The sequence below is a fragment of the Eschrichtius robustus genome, chromosome 11 (assembly GCF_028021215.1).
Source record: "Eschrichtius robustus isolate mEscRob2 chromosome 11, mEscRob2.pri, whole genome shotgun sequence".
Classification (NCBI taxonomy): Eukaryota; Metazoa; Chordata; class Mammalia; order Artiodactyla; family Eschrichtiidae; genus Eschrichtius; species Eschrichtius robustus.
Genome location: NC_090834.1, coordinates 58100964 through 58117446, shown reverse-complemented (window position 1 = coordinate 58117446; position 16483 = coordinate 58100964). Strand labels below are relative to the sequence as shown.

The window sequence follows — 16483 nt, the reverse complement described above, 5'->3', positions numbered from 1 at the left end:
TAGATGGGAATCCCCTTCATCTGTAAAATTCTATTCTTTCCCAAGCTGAAATGAATATCCTGTATTCCCATAGTACTTCCCACGGCTAATACAACACAACATTATCTTTATTTGAGTTACTGCCTCTTTAAATCCTGAACCCTCACAGAGAAGGAACTGCAATTGTTCTTCTTTAAGAGGCAGTAACAGTGTAGTCATTTAGATCACAGACTCTGGAACCTGACTGCCTGGACTTAAATCCCAACTCTTATTCTTACCTTGTATGACTTTGGGCAGATTATTTAACTTCTCTATGCTTTAGTTTCCTCAATTGTAAAATGGCGATGTTAGTGATACCTATCTTATAGAGCTGCTGTGGTAATAAATTAATTAATGTGTGAAATGAGTAACATCACACCCAAAAGACACTAAGCCTTCAAATTTTGGCAAATATTATTATATTCCCTATTCATTCATTTACTAAACATTTACTGAGAATCTATTCTTTGCCTTGCTGTACAAAATGCTGCCCCATCCACTATTCCTGTGAAGGAAGTCTTGGAGAAAGTCCTAACTGAAAGGCAAAAGGGATAAATGTCAGAAGATACGAGCAAACTGTATACTATTAAGGTACAGAAGAAGTGATCATACATTATACTGCCTTTCCCCAGGAGATGCATCAAGGCATTTATCACCTTTTTTCATAAAAATATCACAACAAATTTTTGGTTAGTCTATAAGCTCTATGAAAACAGGGAATCTGTGTCATTCATCCCTGAGCTCCTATATCTAACCAGTTGCCTAACAGAAAGCAAGCATTCAGGAAAATGTTTGATGAATCGATGAATAAATAAATAGGATTCTTCAGCTGGATCTTGAAGGATGGACATGATTGTAATAGGTAGAAAAGGGAGAGAACTTTCCACATAGTGGAAATAGCAGTAAGTCAAGACACTGAGATCAGAGACTACAGCTTCTTTCCTGACTATTCCAGCGTAATGATTTCTTAATTTTCTATTCTTGTACATGTAGACAAACTATATCCCTGGCACCTAAACCTGTACTTTCATGCCTTCTCCTCCTCCTTTAGTTCTCTTGACATGCCTCCTTAAGGGCACGAACCCTGCCTTTTCCTTCTCTAAAATTCTCTTTTTCTGGCTCCCAGCACAGGTCTGCTCACATAAAAAGGCCACTGTGCTATGTTGGAATACAACCTGGACCTGGGGTCAATTACCTGCTTTCAGTTCTAGCTCTTTTGCTTACTTAGAGACTTTGGGTAGATCAATTTACCTCTCCAAATCTCAGCTTCTTCTTCTATAAATTAGGAATTAACAATGTCTTTTTAGAAAGGAATGCTATCAAGATCAAATTTATCAATTCATTCAGTACTAACTGCCTTTCTAAAACCTTCCAAGAGCTATGTTAAGCACTGCAAATACATACATATATATATGTATTTGCATATATATATGTATTTGTATAAATATATGTGTGTGTATATGTATATGTGTGTGTGTGTATACACACACACACACACACAGGAGTTCGTGGTTTAGTGGGAAAAATTTTTAAATGAACATACTTGTAAAACAAAAAAAAATACCAATATGAGATATCCTGAGAACTTTCCAGTTTTGAAGCTCATTTTCCTTAAAGTGACTTTGTAGCCTACAGAAAGGCTGATTCCACAGATTCTGCTTATAAATTCTAATCCTAAAAGGTCATCTAATCCCCCTGAATTTCCCCCACAGCATCTCCATAGTCAGTCAACCAACCAATATCTGCTTGAACACTTCCATGAATTCTCTAATCCAGAGACAATCTTTTTTTTGTATTATCACAGAGTTTAAGCCCTAGATCATTCTTTCATTATGCAGCTCGTGTCATAATAAAAAGTCCAAACAAAGAAACACTAGAAGAGTATCATCTGATGATACATCAGCGCTCAATGATGCTAGATCATGTAAAAAGCAGACTGTGCCAAGTGAGGGCAGAGGGACCTGGCTATTCAGAGATGCAAGAACCTCAAAAGCAGTTAAATAAAAATCACTGCCAACATCCAGCATCAAAATGCACTCCTGATGTCCAGCGTATTAATAGCACTAATGTTTTTATAAATTCTCTTGAGTCTTACAGTATCATCAATGATGTACTAAGAGGCTGAACACCGCACATTTAACAGAGAAGAGAAGATCTATAGCAGGCTAATATGCTGCTTCCCAGGAGACTGGAATAACTTATGTTAGTCTTGCACTAAGTAACATTAATTCTGTATATCTTTCTGTATGTGAAGAACAGGCTAAGTAAACTAGGCCTAAGTTGGTACAAAGACCAATTATCTAGGACACTTTGGGACTATCTGCAAACTAATGATAAATAAATACACCACTTCTTGTCTTTAATCATACAGAAAATAACCTTTCAATCAAGGTAATTTGGTGATTTCACCACCTGCAAAATCTAAGGACCGCTACCAGATTATTAAACCTCTAGGCCTCAGCACCCACCCCTCACCCCCCCTCCAAACTCTAATACATCACAACGCTGCCCACGTCCCCAAAGACTCACAGATTTTGTGTGCTCTGGGCGTGGAGCAATCACTGGAGGTGGGGTAGCATCATCATCATCATCTTCATCTTCTGAAACTGGTAGCACTGCAGGGGTCTCAGACACCGTCTTCACGTTCTGCACAGTGGAGAAAAGCCAGATTCATCATGTCCAGCTGACATGCAACTTAAGCTACCAGAGTCACCAATCTCCCAGAAGAAACCTTCTCCTGACACCCTTCCTGAAACACATATCAGCCTCAAGATCTCCACCTTTGTGTAGCCAGTCTCAGGAACTCAGCCACCTTCCCTCTCTTCTTTTAGATACCACTCCCCACTCAGTCCCTTGGGGGCTTCCTTCTCCCACCCAAAGCCTAACTGTGGATGGGGAAACCAGCTTACAGCTTCTCTACGTGCCTAGCCCAATCCAAACTCTGAACACAAGATCATAGTTCCTTCTTCTTCTATGAATTTTACTCTCTATGCTCAAGATAGGATAAAGTACAAAATGTAGGGGAGGGATCAAAAGTTTGGGACTTTACAAAGTTTATCATTGTAATTCCTTAGTCCTTTCTGATACGGTAAGTGGAAGTCCTGAGAGGCCTTTGCCTCTCCTTTTCCTTTCTTTACGAAAACCTACTGCAACCATTATGCCATCAGGTGCCCTCGCCTCAACCTGAAGATACAGAACATCAGGAGACCCTTGTCTCAAGAAGACAATGAGTTTTTCCCCAGACTGGATGCTATCTATTTCACTAAGCTTTTGCCCTGTCCTGGAATGAACCTTACCAGCACCACTAATTGAATATGCTATAATCTCAGCAACTTGATTTTCCCATGTAAACTGTACCAAAGCTGGGCTAAGACTGGCAGGTTTTAGGGCAGGTCCAGGCAAAAAGATCATACCATTACTGTTTATAACACATATTCAAGAGACAAAATAGCTCCAAAACATGAGATTTTTGATAGAGATTAAATGATTACAGTGTAGGGCCAGAGAAGCAAGGGATTTTCTGTATATATTGATATAATTCAACAGTTTCAGATATTTTCAGAGCATCTGCTTTGTGCTCAGTAAGATACTATGATGGATGCTTTTGATATAAATGTACAAAAATGAAAAAGATGGCCCATGTCCTAAAGCAGCTCACCATATGATGCAGGAGACAGAGGGACAATTCCCTTCTGCTGCCATTTGGGGCCTCTGGAGAGCAGAATGTCAGGAGTCAGAATGACAGGGGATAAGTGAAGGAACTGTCTAGTCAAATGCTAGTCTAGAGCTACTGTGTGGGAGCCTGGTCTTTACTACATTTGACATACTAAGATAAGGAAAACTGGCAAGCTCATAGATTCTAACAGGACCTCCAGTGCAGGGCATAACTAGAAAACTGCCAGTGACAGGCATATGTAAGCAACTAGCTTTGGTGATCACAGGCAATGAATCCATCCTCTGGGTCTCAAGTTTCATCACTCGAGGAACATGGAAGAATAGGACAGGTATAATTTGAGGGGTTACCCTAAGTCACTTTCAGTTCTAAAATCCAATAGAGGTTCTTCCCTTGTCAAAGCACATATTTTGATATTTTTCTGCTCTAATTTCTTTTCTCCCCAATATTCCACTCAGCAAAATTTAACTAGGAACCCAAAATGGGAATGAGGTTAACTCAGCAGCCTCTTCATCATCAGGTGAAGAGGCCCTAGGGCTGACTAATGTAGACTATAAACACTTGTTTGTTGCCTCCTAAAACTCTATAAAGAAGGGGATTTCATCACCTTTCTTAGCAACACATTCTGTTTTCCACAAGTGATGGCTTTGTGTGGTAGTATTAACAACTACCAGAATCAAGAGATTTAGGTTTTTGTCCCAGATTTTTATTTCTTATCCCTGTGTTCTTTGGCAAGGCTGTCCCACTCTAAGCTACAGTTCTCATCCATAAAATGGAGGTGATGACAGAAGCTCTTTGCCTACCTCAGAGGGCCACCGGGAGGAAGAAATGAAGTGATGTGAGTATACAAGCACTTTGTAAATGGCAAGGGGCTAGAAAGATGTAAGGAATCAATTAAATTATCATTATGTTTAATAACCACAAACCTCTTTTTTAAGAAGTGACCTCAACTCACCCATTCATTCACTGTGTACCAGGCTCGATTCAAAGCTCTGGGGCTATACTGAAGAACAAATTAGATAAAGTGCCTGGTTTTATGGATTACATTTTAGAAGAAGATACAGTCAAAATTAATCACCAAACTGCCAGGCAGTAATAAGATAAACATAGGAGAGTAGAGATTGGTTGAGGGTAGGGAATTATTACTTTACATAGAGTAGTCATGGAAAGGCCTCTCTAATGGCCTGAATGAAATGAGAAAATGAGCCATCAGACCCTCTGGGAAAAGAATATTCCTGGCAGATGGAAGAAATACAAAGACTCTGAGAGAAGGGGACATGCTTGGTGTGTTCCCAAAACCTCCAGGTGCCGACCTATACTACAGAGAACTGCTTATGATTTTAAAACTGCTGAACTTTGGGTAAAAACATAGGAATCTCTGACGTTCTGGCCCAGGATTGCTCCCATCCATCCCACCCTAGCTCCATCAGAGGAGGGGTTCTTCCAGGATGAGGTAGGCTGTAACTACGGGACCCAAGAGGGATTATATTCATTTGAAGCAGTGGGCAATGCCCAGGCCCAGTGGTGCCATCAGTGGAAGTGACCTCCCAGAGGTAGTAGCAGGAGAGTGTCAACCGCTACTAGCCTGGGGTTGCAATCCTGAATAAGGCAAACAAATTCTGGCCAAAGGTACGGCAGACACTAGAGAGAGGCCCCATACTAGTCATACATGCCTGGCTCTATGCATGTACATAAAAACTTCAAGGGCTTCCCTGGTGGTGCAGTGGTTAAGAATCCCCCTGCCAACGCAGGGGACACGGGTTCGAGCCCTGGTCCGGGAAGATCCCACATGCCACAGAGCAACTAAGCCCGTGCGCCACAACTCCTAAGCCCGCGCACCTGGAGCCCCCGTGCTTCCGCAACAAGAAAAGCCACCGCAATGAGAAGCCCACGCAGCTCAACGAAGAGTAGCGCCCGCTTGCTGCAAGTAGAGAAAACCAGCGTGCAGCAACGAAGACCCAATGCAGCCAAAAATAAATAAATAAATTTATTTAAAAAAACAAAAAACAAAAAAAAAAACTTCAAAAGAGCCAAGCAGAAAGTAAAAGTTTCTGGACAGCCCTGAAAGAGGTCTCAATAATTAGCAAGGATATAGATTTTAACAACGCTATCAATCAACTCAACCTAACTGACATGTACAAAACTTTCCACCCAAGTTCTACAGAACACACATTACTTTTAACCACTTATGGATAATTATTCAGATAGAACATATGCTGGGCCATAAAACACATCTCAATAAATTTTGAATGACTGAAAACACACAACATGTATTCTTTAACCACAGTAGAATTAAATTAGAGATAAACAACAAAAAGGAAATTTCTCCAAAGAAGATAAACAAATGCCAAAAAGCACATGAAAAGATGCTCAACATTATTATTAGGAAACGCAAATCAAAACCACAATGAGATACCACTTCATATCCACTGAGATGGCTATAATCAAAAGACAGACAATAGGGACTTCCCTGGTGGTCCAGTGGCTAAGACTCCACGCTCCCAATGCAAGGGGCCCGGGTTCAATCCCTGGTCAGGGAACTAGATCCCACATGCCACAACTAAAGATTCCACATGCCACAACTAAAAGATCCCGCATGCTGCAACTAAAAAGATCCCGCACGTGGCAATGAAGATCCCCCATGCCACAACTAAGACCCAATGCAGTCAAATAAATAAATAAATATTTTTTAAAAAAAGACAGACAATAACAAATGTGGGGGAAGATATGGAGAAATTAGAAGCCTCCTAACGTTGGTGGGACTGTAAAAAGGTGCAGCCACTGTGGAACACAGCCTAGCAATTCCTCAAAAGGTTAAACATAGAATCACCATATGACTCAGAAATTCTACTCCTAGGTATATACCAAATAGAAATGAAAACATAGATCCACACCAAAACTTGTACATGAATGTTAGTATGAGCATTATTTAGAATAGCCAAAAAGAAGAAACAAGCCAAATGCCCATCAACTGATGAATGTAAAAAATGTAGTATATCAATACAATAGAATATTATTCAGACATAAAAAGGAATCGTGCTGATACATGCTACAACACGGATGAACCTCGCAAGCTTTTAAGTGAAAGAAGCTAGACACAAAAGACTACATGTTATACAAGTCCATTTATATAAAATGTCTAGAAAAGGTAAATTTATACAGACAGAAAGAAGATCAGTGGTTTCCTAGGGTTGGGCATGGGAGTTTGAATGAAGTGTAAACGAGTACAAGGGAACTTTTGTGGTGGTGGCAATATTCTAAAACTAGACTAGTGATAGTTGCACAAGTCTATAAATTTAATAAAATCATTGAATTGTACAATCAGTATGGGTGAATATTATGGTATGTAAATAACACCTCAATAATGCTGCCTTTTAAAAGTTAAATTTTTAAATTATATGTAAAACCAGTAGGTTCTCATTATACATTTCATATAATATAGATATATAAGGAGTTAAAAGTGAAAATTCCTCAGGAATGCCTGACAAAGATGGCAGATTGAACACAGGCATCTATTTCTTAAAACCTCACTAGAACTATAATAAACGAATGGCCTTTTAAAGGCATTAAACCTGAAGGTTGGAGAGAACAGGATAGGAGGCAAGATTAGCAAAGGAGGCAATGACTGATGGATGAGCAGTAACTGTCAAGGAGACTGAATCCAAAGCTGATGGTAGGCAAACCTGAAAACCAATCTACATATCTATGCTGCAAAATCAAGGCAAGGAAAAACAGAGTAAATATTTTTAAAAACAGAGAATCAGTCTAGGAAGTCTAAAAAAACAGGAGTTCCAGAAAGAGAAAACAAAGAAAAGAGGGGAAGACATCATCAACTAAATAATTCAGGAAAATTTCCTAAAACTGAAGCCTTGAGTTTCCAGGTTGAAAGAGTCCACAAAGCTCCTCACAAATTAAGTAGGTGAATATAGGGATGTAATTATGAAATTTCAAAGCAGTGGTGACAACAAAGATGCTACAAACTTCCCAAATGAAAAATAAAAAATAGGTCAGAAGCAAAGATGCAGGAATAAATAGCTTTGAACTTGAATAGCCAATGCTGAAAGCTAGATGACAAAAGGGCAATGTTTTCCAAATACTGGTGGAAAATTATTTTCAACCCAGAATTCCATATTCAGCCAAATATCAATCAAATGGTAGAGTAGAATGGAGGCGCTCCATTTTGAGACCTGAAAGATATTAAATATTTACTTTCTCAAAGCTACTGGAAGATGGACTCCACCAAACTGGGAAGCCAACTAAAAATGAAGAAGCATTGCACAGAGAAACTCCAATACAGAAATTTCAAAGACAATAGTCTTAATCTTCTAATACTCTAATTCTTCCTGAATCTCCTTGAATAATCTTCTGTGTCCCTTACTCTCATATTTTCCATGTGTTTTTATATTTGATATCAATAATCTACTCTTACGTGCATTTTTTAATCCTTGGGAATTTGTTTAACTATATTTTTAATTTCTAAGAATTCTTTTTTTATCCTCTGATTGATCTACCTGCAGTGTGTTTTTGTGAATGCAACATCTATAGAACCTCTCAATATATTAGATTTTTTAAAACTTTCTTTCCTGAATTATCAATTTTCTCTGGGGTCAGTTTTATTTCTTTTTCTTGGTCCTTCTCTTTAATGCTTTGTTTCTCTCAAATGTCTAGAGATCCTTGGCTCTCCCCTCATATTTATCAGTGAAAAACCATATTAATTAGTGTATGCGACTAGCATGAGTTTCCTCTGTAGTTGTGTAAGTCTATTTCTCTGCTGTCCCCTCCTCTGAATGGGAGGTCTGATGCAGTCTGTACATGAGTTATACAGATGTGGTAACTGGCAAGCACCACTTTAGGGTGAGCTGCCATGGAAGAGTATGTACGGTATGTATGGTATGTATACCTCTCCTCCCAGTTATCAAAAGCATCAGAAATTTATCCTTGGGATGCAGAAATTCAATGTATTTTCTTCCACTGCAGAGCTACTTCTCCTTTTTCCTCTACTTTATGCCTGTTTTAGAGATCTCTAGTTAACTCCAGCTCTGCTCTGCTTCTCTCTCTTCTCTCCCTGTACCCACACCAGGCATTTTTCTCAAGTAGGCAGTTTACTTTCTTTAGAAAAGTATCTGGTTTAAGCTTAGGATCAACCTTCTGGTACCTTTTGCTCGCTGTAACATGGACATTGCCCCTGCTGTTTCACTTACAGAATTTAATTTACTCTTGAAGATGACCCAAGACTCCTTCCTGTTTTTTATATATATTCTCTCAGACCATTTTCTCGAGCTACTCTTATCTTCCTAGGATATTTGTCTTCCACATACCTACAGCAGCTGTGCTTTCTGCTGCTCCAATCAATCTGATCTTATCTGCTTTCTACCTTCCATGAATTCCCGACAATGGTTTATTAACGTCCTGTTTTTGTTTTGGAGCACTGTTTTAAATTCATTTTTTATGTATCTTTTCTGAAATTAAGAAATTTAGTATAGCAGGAGAGGTAAACATATGAATTCACCCCACTACACTGACCCAATTTCCAGAGGAATCTTTCTAAGATGGTAGTTTAGACTAAAATGCACATCTAACTATCTCACTTAAAATACTTCCGATTTAAAATACTTTCTTAGGAGACCTTCAAGATGGCGGAGGAGTAAGACATGGAGATCACCTTCCTCCCCACAAATACATTAGAAATACATCTACATGCGGAACAACTCCTACAGAACACCTACTGAACGCTGGCAGAAGACCTCAGACTTCCCAAAAGGCAAGAAATTCCCCACCTACCTGGGTAGGGCAAAAGAAAAAGGAAAAATCAGAGACAAAATAATAGGGATGGGACCTGCACCTCTGGGAGGGAGCTGTGAAGGAGGAAAAGTTTCCACACACTAGGAAGCCCCTTCACTGGCGGAGACGCGGGTGGGGGCGGGGGGGAAGCTTCAGAGTCACGGAGGAGAGCGCAGCAACAGGGGTGCGGAGGGCAAAGCAGAGAGATTCCCGCACAGAGGATCAGTGCTGACCAGCACTCAACAGAGAGGCTTGTCTGCTCACCTGCTGGGACGGGTGGGGGCTGGGAGCTGAGGCTCGGGCTTCGGAGGTCAGATCCCAGGGAGAGGACTGGGGGTGGCTGCGTGAACACAGCCTGAAGGGGCTAGTGCGCCACAGCTAGCCGGGAGGGAGTCCGGGAAAAAGTCCAGAGCTGCCGAAGAGGCAAGAGACCATTGCTTCGGGGAGCGCGAGGTGAGGGGAGTCAGAGCACCGCCTAAACGAGCTCCAGAGACAGGTGCAAGCCACAGCTATCAGCACGGACACCAGAGATGGGCATGAAACACTAAGGCTGCTGCTGCAGCCACCAACAAGCCTGTGTGCAAGCATAGGTCACTATCCACACCTCCCCTCCAGGGAGCCTGTGCAGCCCGTCACTGCCAGGGTCCCGTGATCCAGGGACAATTTCCCCAGGAGAAAACACGGCACGCCTCAGGCTGTTGCAACGTCATGTTGGCCTGTGATGCCGCAGGCTTGCCCCACATTCCGTACCCCTCCCTCCCCCTGGCCTGAGTGAGCCAGAGCCCCCGAATCAGCTGCTCCTTTAACCCCGTCCTGTCTGAGCGAAGAATAGACACCCTCAGGTGACCTACATGCAGAGGCGAGGCCAAATCCAAAGCTGAACCCCAGGAACTGGGAGAACAAAGAAGACAAAGGGAAATTTCTCCCCGCAGCCTCAGGAACAGCAGATTAAATCTCCACAATCAGCTTGATGTACCCTGCATCTGTGGAATACCTCAATAGACAAAAAATCATCCCAAAATTGAGGCGGTGAACTTTGGGAGCAACAATAAATATATTTTTTTCTTTTTTCTCTTTTTCCCGTGTGCCTGACAGGGTCTTGATGCTCACACCGCGTGTCAGGCCTGTGCCTCTGAGGTGGGAGAGACGAGTTCAGGACACTGGTCCACCAGAGACCTCCCGGCTCCATATAATATCAAACGGCAAAAGCTCTGCCAGAGATCTCCATCTCAATGCTAAGACCCAGCTCCACTCAACGACCAGCAAGCTACAGTGCTGGACACCCTATGCCAAACAACTAGCAAGACAGAAACACAACCCTACCCATTAGCAGAGAGGCTGCCTAAAATCATAATAAGGTCACAGACACCCCAAAACACACCACCGGACGCGATCCTACCAACCAGAAAAACAAGATCCAGCCTTATCCACCAGAACACAGGCACCAGTCCCCTCTACCAGGAAGCCTACACGACCCACTGAACCAACCTTACCCACTGGGGGTAGACACCAAAAACAACGGGAACTACGAACCTGCAGCCTGCGAAAAGGAGACCCCAAACAAAGTAAGTTAAGCAAAATGAGAAGACAGAGAAACACACAGCAGATGAAGGAGCAAGGTAAAAGCCCACGACACCAAACAACTGAAGAGGAAATAGGCAGTCTACCTGAAAAAATATTCAGAGTAATAATAGTAAAGATGATCCAAAATCTTGGAAATAGAATGGAGAAAATACAAGAAACGTTTAACAAGGACTAGAAGAACTAAAGAGCAAACAAACAATGGTGAACAACAAAATAAATGAAATTTAAAATTTTCTAGAAGGAATCAATAGCACAATAACTGAGGCAGAAGAAAGGATAAGTGACCTGCAAGATAAAACAGTGGAAATAACAACCACAGAGCAGAATACAGAAAAAAGAATGAAAAGAATTGAAGATAGTCTCAGAGACCTCTGGGACAACATTAAACGCACCAACATTCGAATTATAGAGGTCCCAGATGAAGAAGAAAAAAAGAAAGGGTCTAAGAAAATCTTTCAAGAGATTATAGTTGAAAACTTCCTTAATATGGGAAAGGAAATAGTCAGTCAAGTCCAGGAAGCACAGAGAGTCCCATACAGAACAAATCCAAGGAGAAACATGCCAAGACACATAATAATCAAACTATCAAAAATTAAAAACGAAGAGAAAATAGTAAAAGCAGCAAGGGAAAAACAACAAATAACATACAAGGGAATCCCCAAAAGGTTAACAGCTGATCTTTCAGCAGAAACTCTGCAAGCCAGAAGGGAGTGGCAGGACATATTTAAAGGGATGAAAGGGAAAAACCTACAACCAAGATTATTCTACCCAGCCAGGATCTCATTCAGATTTGATAGAGAAATTAAAACCTTTACAGAAAAGCAAAAGCTAAGAGAATTCAGCACCACCAAACCAGCTTTACAACAATTGCTAAACAAACTTCTCCAGGCAGGAAACACAAGAGAAGGAAAAGACCTACGCTAACAAACCCAAAACAATTAAGAAAATGGTAAAAGAACATACATCAATAATTACCTTAAATATGAACAGATTAAATGCTCCAACCAAAAGACAAAGACTGGCTGAATGGATACAAAAACAAGACCCATATATATGCTGTCTACAAGAGACCCACTTCAGACCTAGGGACACATACAGACTGCAAGTGACGGGATAGAAAAAGATATTCCATGCAAATGGAAATCAAGAGAAAGCTGGAGTAGCAATTCTCGTATCAGACAAAATAGACTTTGAAATAAAGACTATTACAAAAGACAAGGAAAAAAAAAAAAAAAAAAAGACAAGGAAGGACACTACATAATGATGAAGGGATCAATCCAAGAAGAAGATATAACAATTGTAAATATTTATGTAACCAACATAGGAGCACCTCAATATATAAGGCAAATACTAACAGCCATAAAAGGGGAAATTGACAGTAACACAATCATAGTAGGGGACCTTAACACCCCACTTTCACCAATGGACAGATCATACAAAACAAAAATAAATAAGGAAACACAAGCTTTAAATGACACATTAAACAAGATGGACTTAATTGATATTTATAGGACATTCCATCCAAAAACAACAGAATACACTTTCTTCACAAGTGCTCATGGAACATATCCAGGATAGATCATATCTTGGGTCACAAATCAAGCCTTGGTAAATTCAAGAAGATTGAAATCATATCAAGTGTCTTTTCCGACCACAATGCTATGAGACTAGATATCAATTACAGGAAAAAATCTGTAAAAAATACAAACACATGGTGGCTAAACAATACACTACTAAATAACCAAGAGGTCACTGAAGAAAACATAGAGGAAATCAAAAAATACCTAGAAACAAATGACAATGAAAACACAATGACCCAAAACCTATGGGATGCAGCAAAAGCAGTTCTAAGAGGGAAGTTTATAGCAATACAATCCTACCTCAAGAAACAAGAAACATCTCAAATAAACAACCTAACTTTACACCTAAAGCAATTAGAGAAAGAAGAACAAAAAACCCCAGTGTTAGCAGAAAGAAAGAAATCATAAATATCAGATCAGAAATAAATGAAATAGAAATGAAGGAAACAATAGCAAAGATCAATAAAACTAAAAGCTGGTTCTTTCAGAAGAGAAACAAAATTGATAAACCATTAGCCAGACTCGGCAAGAAATAAAGGGAGAAGACTCAAATCAATAGAATTTCAAATGAAAAAGGAAAAGTAACAACTGACACTGCAGAAATACAAAGGATCATGAGAGATTACTACAAGCAACTATATGCCAATAAAATGGACAATCTGGAAGAAATGGACAAATTGTTAGAAAAGCACAACCTTCTGAGACTGAACCAGGAAGAAACAGAAAATATAAACAGACCAATCACAAGCACTGAAAGTGAGACTCTGATTAAAAATCTTCCAACAAACAAAAGCCCAGGACCAGATGGCTTCACAGGTGAATTCTCTCAAAAATTTAGAGAAGAGCTAAAACCTATCCTTCTCAAACTCTTCCAAAATATAGCAGAGGGAGGGACACTCCCAAACTCCTTCTATGAGACCACCATCACCCTGATACCAAAGCCAGACAAAGATGTCACAAAGAAAGAAAACTACAGACCAATATCACTGATGAACATAGATTCAAAAATCCTCAACAAAATACTAGCAAACAGAACCTAACAGCATATTAAAAAGGATCATACACCATGATCGAGTGGGGTTTATCACAGGAATGAAAGGATTCTTCAGTATACGCAAATCAATCAATGTGATACACCACATTAACAAATTGAAGGATAAAAACCATATGATCATCTCAATAGATGCAGAAAAAGCTTTCGACAAAATTCAACACCCATTTATGATAAAAACCGTCCAAAAGTAGGCATAGAGGGAACTTACCTCAACATAATAAAGGCCATATATGACAAACCCACAGTCAACATCGTTCTCAATGCTGAAAAACTGAAACCATTTCCACTAAGATCAAGAACAAGACAAGGTTGTCCACTCTCACCACTATTATTCAATATAGTTTTGAAAGTTTTAGCCACAGCAATCAGAGAAGAAAAGGAATCCAAATCAGAAAAGAAGAAGTAAAGCCGTCACTGTTTGCACATGACATGATACTATACATAGAGAATCCTAAAGATGCTACCAGAAAACTACTAGAGCTAATCAATGAATTTGGTAAAGTAGCAGGAAAATAAATTAATGCACAGAAATCTCTTGCATTCCTATACACTAATGATGAAAAATCTGAAAGAGAAATTAAGGAAACACTCCCATTTACCATTTCAACAAAAAGAATAAAATGCCTAGGAATAAACCTACCTAAGGTGACAAAAGACCTGTACGCAGAAAACTATAAGACACTGATGAAAGAAATTAAAGATGATACCAACAGATGGAGAGATATACCATGTTTTTGGATTGGAAGACTCAACATCCTGAAAATGACTATACTATCCAAAGCAATCTACAGATTCAATGTAATCCCTATCAAACTACCAATGCCATTTTTCACAGAACTAGAACAAAAAATTGCACAATTTGTATGGAAACACAAAAGACCCCGAATAGCCAAAGCTATCTTGAGAAAGAAAAACGGAGCTGGAGGAATCAGGCTCCCGGACTTCAGACTATACTACAAAGCTACAGTAATCAAGACAGTTTGGTACTGGCACAAAAACAGAAATATAGGTCAATGGAACAGGATAGAAAGCCCAGAGATAAACCCATGCACATATGGTCACCTTATTTTCGATAAAGGAGGCAAGGATATACAATGGAGAAAAGACAGCCTCTTCAGTAAGTGGTGCTGGGAAAACTGGACAGCTACATGTAAAAGAATGAAATTAGAACACTCCCTAACACCTTACACAAAAATAAACTCCAAATGGATTAAAGACCTAAATGTAAGGCCAGACACTATAAAACTCTGAGAGGAAAACAGGCAGAACACTCTGTGACATAAATCACAGCAAGATCCTTTTTGACTCACCTCCTAGAGAAATGGAAATAAAAACAAAAATAAACAAATGGGACCTAATGAAACTTAAAAGCTTTTGCACAGCAAAGGAAACCATAAACAAGACAAAAAGACAACCCTCAGAATGGGAGAAAATATTTGCAAAGGAAGCAACTGACAGAGGATTAATCTCCAAAATTTACAAGCAGCTCATGCAGCTCAATATCAAAAAAACAAACAACCCAATCCAAAAAATGGGCAGAAGACCTAAATAGACATTTCTCCAAAGAAGATATACACATTGCCAACAAACACATGAAAGGATGCTCAACATCACTAATCACTAGAGAAATGCAAATCAAAACTACAGTGAGGTATCACCTCACACCAATCAGAATGGCAATCATCAAATAATCTAGAAACAAAAAATGCTGGAGAGGGTGTGGAGAAAAGGGAACACTCTTGCACTGTTGGTGGGAATGTAAATTGATACAGTCACTATGGAGAACAGTATGGAGGCTCCTTAAAAAAAAAACTAAAAATAGAACTACCATACAACCCAGCAATCCCACCACTGGGCATATACCCTGAGAAAACCAGAATTCAAAAACAGTCATGTACCACAATGTTCATTGCAGCACTATTTACAATAGCCAGGACATGGAAGCTACCTACACGTCCATCAACAGATGAATGGATAAAGAAGATGTGGCACATATATACAATGGAATATTACTCAGCCATAAAAAGAAACGAAATTGAGTTATTTGTAGTGAGGTGAACGGACCTAGAGTCTGTCATACAGAGTGAAGTAAGTCAGAAAGAGAAAAACAAATACCATATGCTAACACATATATATAGAATCTTAAAAAAAAAAAAATGGTTCTGAAGAACCTAGGGGCAGGCCAGGAATAAAGTCACAGACGTAGAGAATGGACTTGAGGACACAGGGAGGGGGAAGGGTAAGCTGGGACGAAGTGAGAGAGTGGCATGGACTTATATATACTACCAAATGTAAAATAGCTAGCTAGTGGGAAGCAGCCACATAGCACAAGATCAGCTCAGTGCTTTGTGACCACCTGGGGGGGGGATAGGGAGGGTGGGAGTGAGATGCAAGAGGGAGGAGATATGGGGATATATGTATATGTATAGCTGATTCACTTATAAAGCAGAAACTAACACACCATAGTAAAGCAATTATACTCCAATAAAGATGTTAAAAAAAAAATAAAATAAAATACTTCCTTAGCTCCAGCACAGAGTCCAAGTTCTTTCACCTGACATGATGGATCCTTAACAACTTGGCTTTTGTTCATGTTACCTCACACAAGAAAGCATTGATTGCCCTTTTCTCTGGCTGGTATCATTGCCTATGTTTACCTGAAACTGTATTATCAATCCTTGTTTACGTGTTCTGATTCGTCACTAACTGTGAGATCAAGAGCAATGACCTTACCTGCCCTTGATCTTGGGCACTCAAAGAGCCTATCACATAATAGGTGATCATTTTATAAAT

General features: G+C 39.7%; 1 protein-coding gene across 7 annotated transcripts in view; it reads right to left on the bottom strand.

The window, feature by feature from the left end:
- PAK1 (p21 (RAC1) activated kinase 1) overlaps window positions 1-16483 on the bottom strand; it is a 152139-nt gene that overhangs the window by 35040 nt on the left and 100616 nt on the right. For all 7 annotated transcript variants that reach the window (XM_068556021.1, XM_068556014.1, XM_068556017.1 and 4 more), the window contains one exon: window positions 2548-2664. In XM_068556021.1, coding sequence (XP_068412122.1) covers window positions 2548-2664 — 117 coding nt within the window. The remainder of the gene's footprint in view (window positions 1-2547; window positions 2665-16483) is intronic.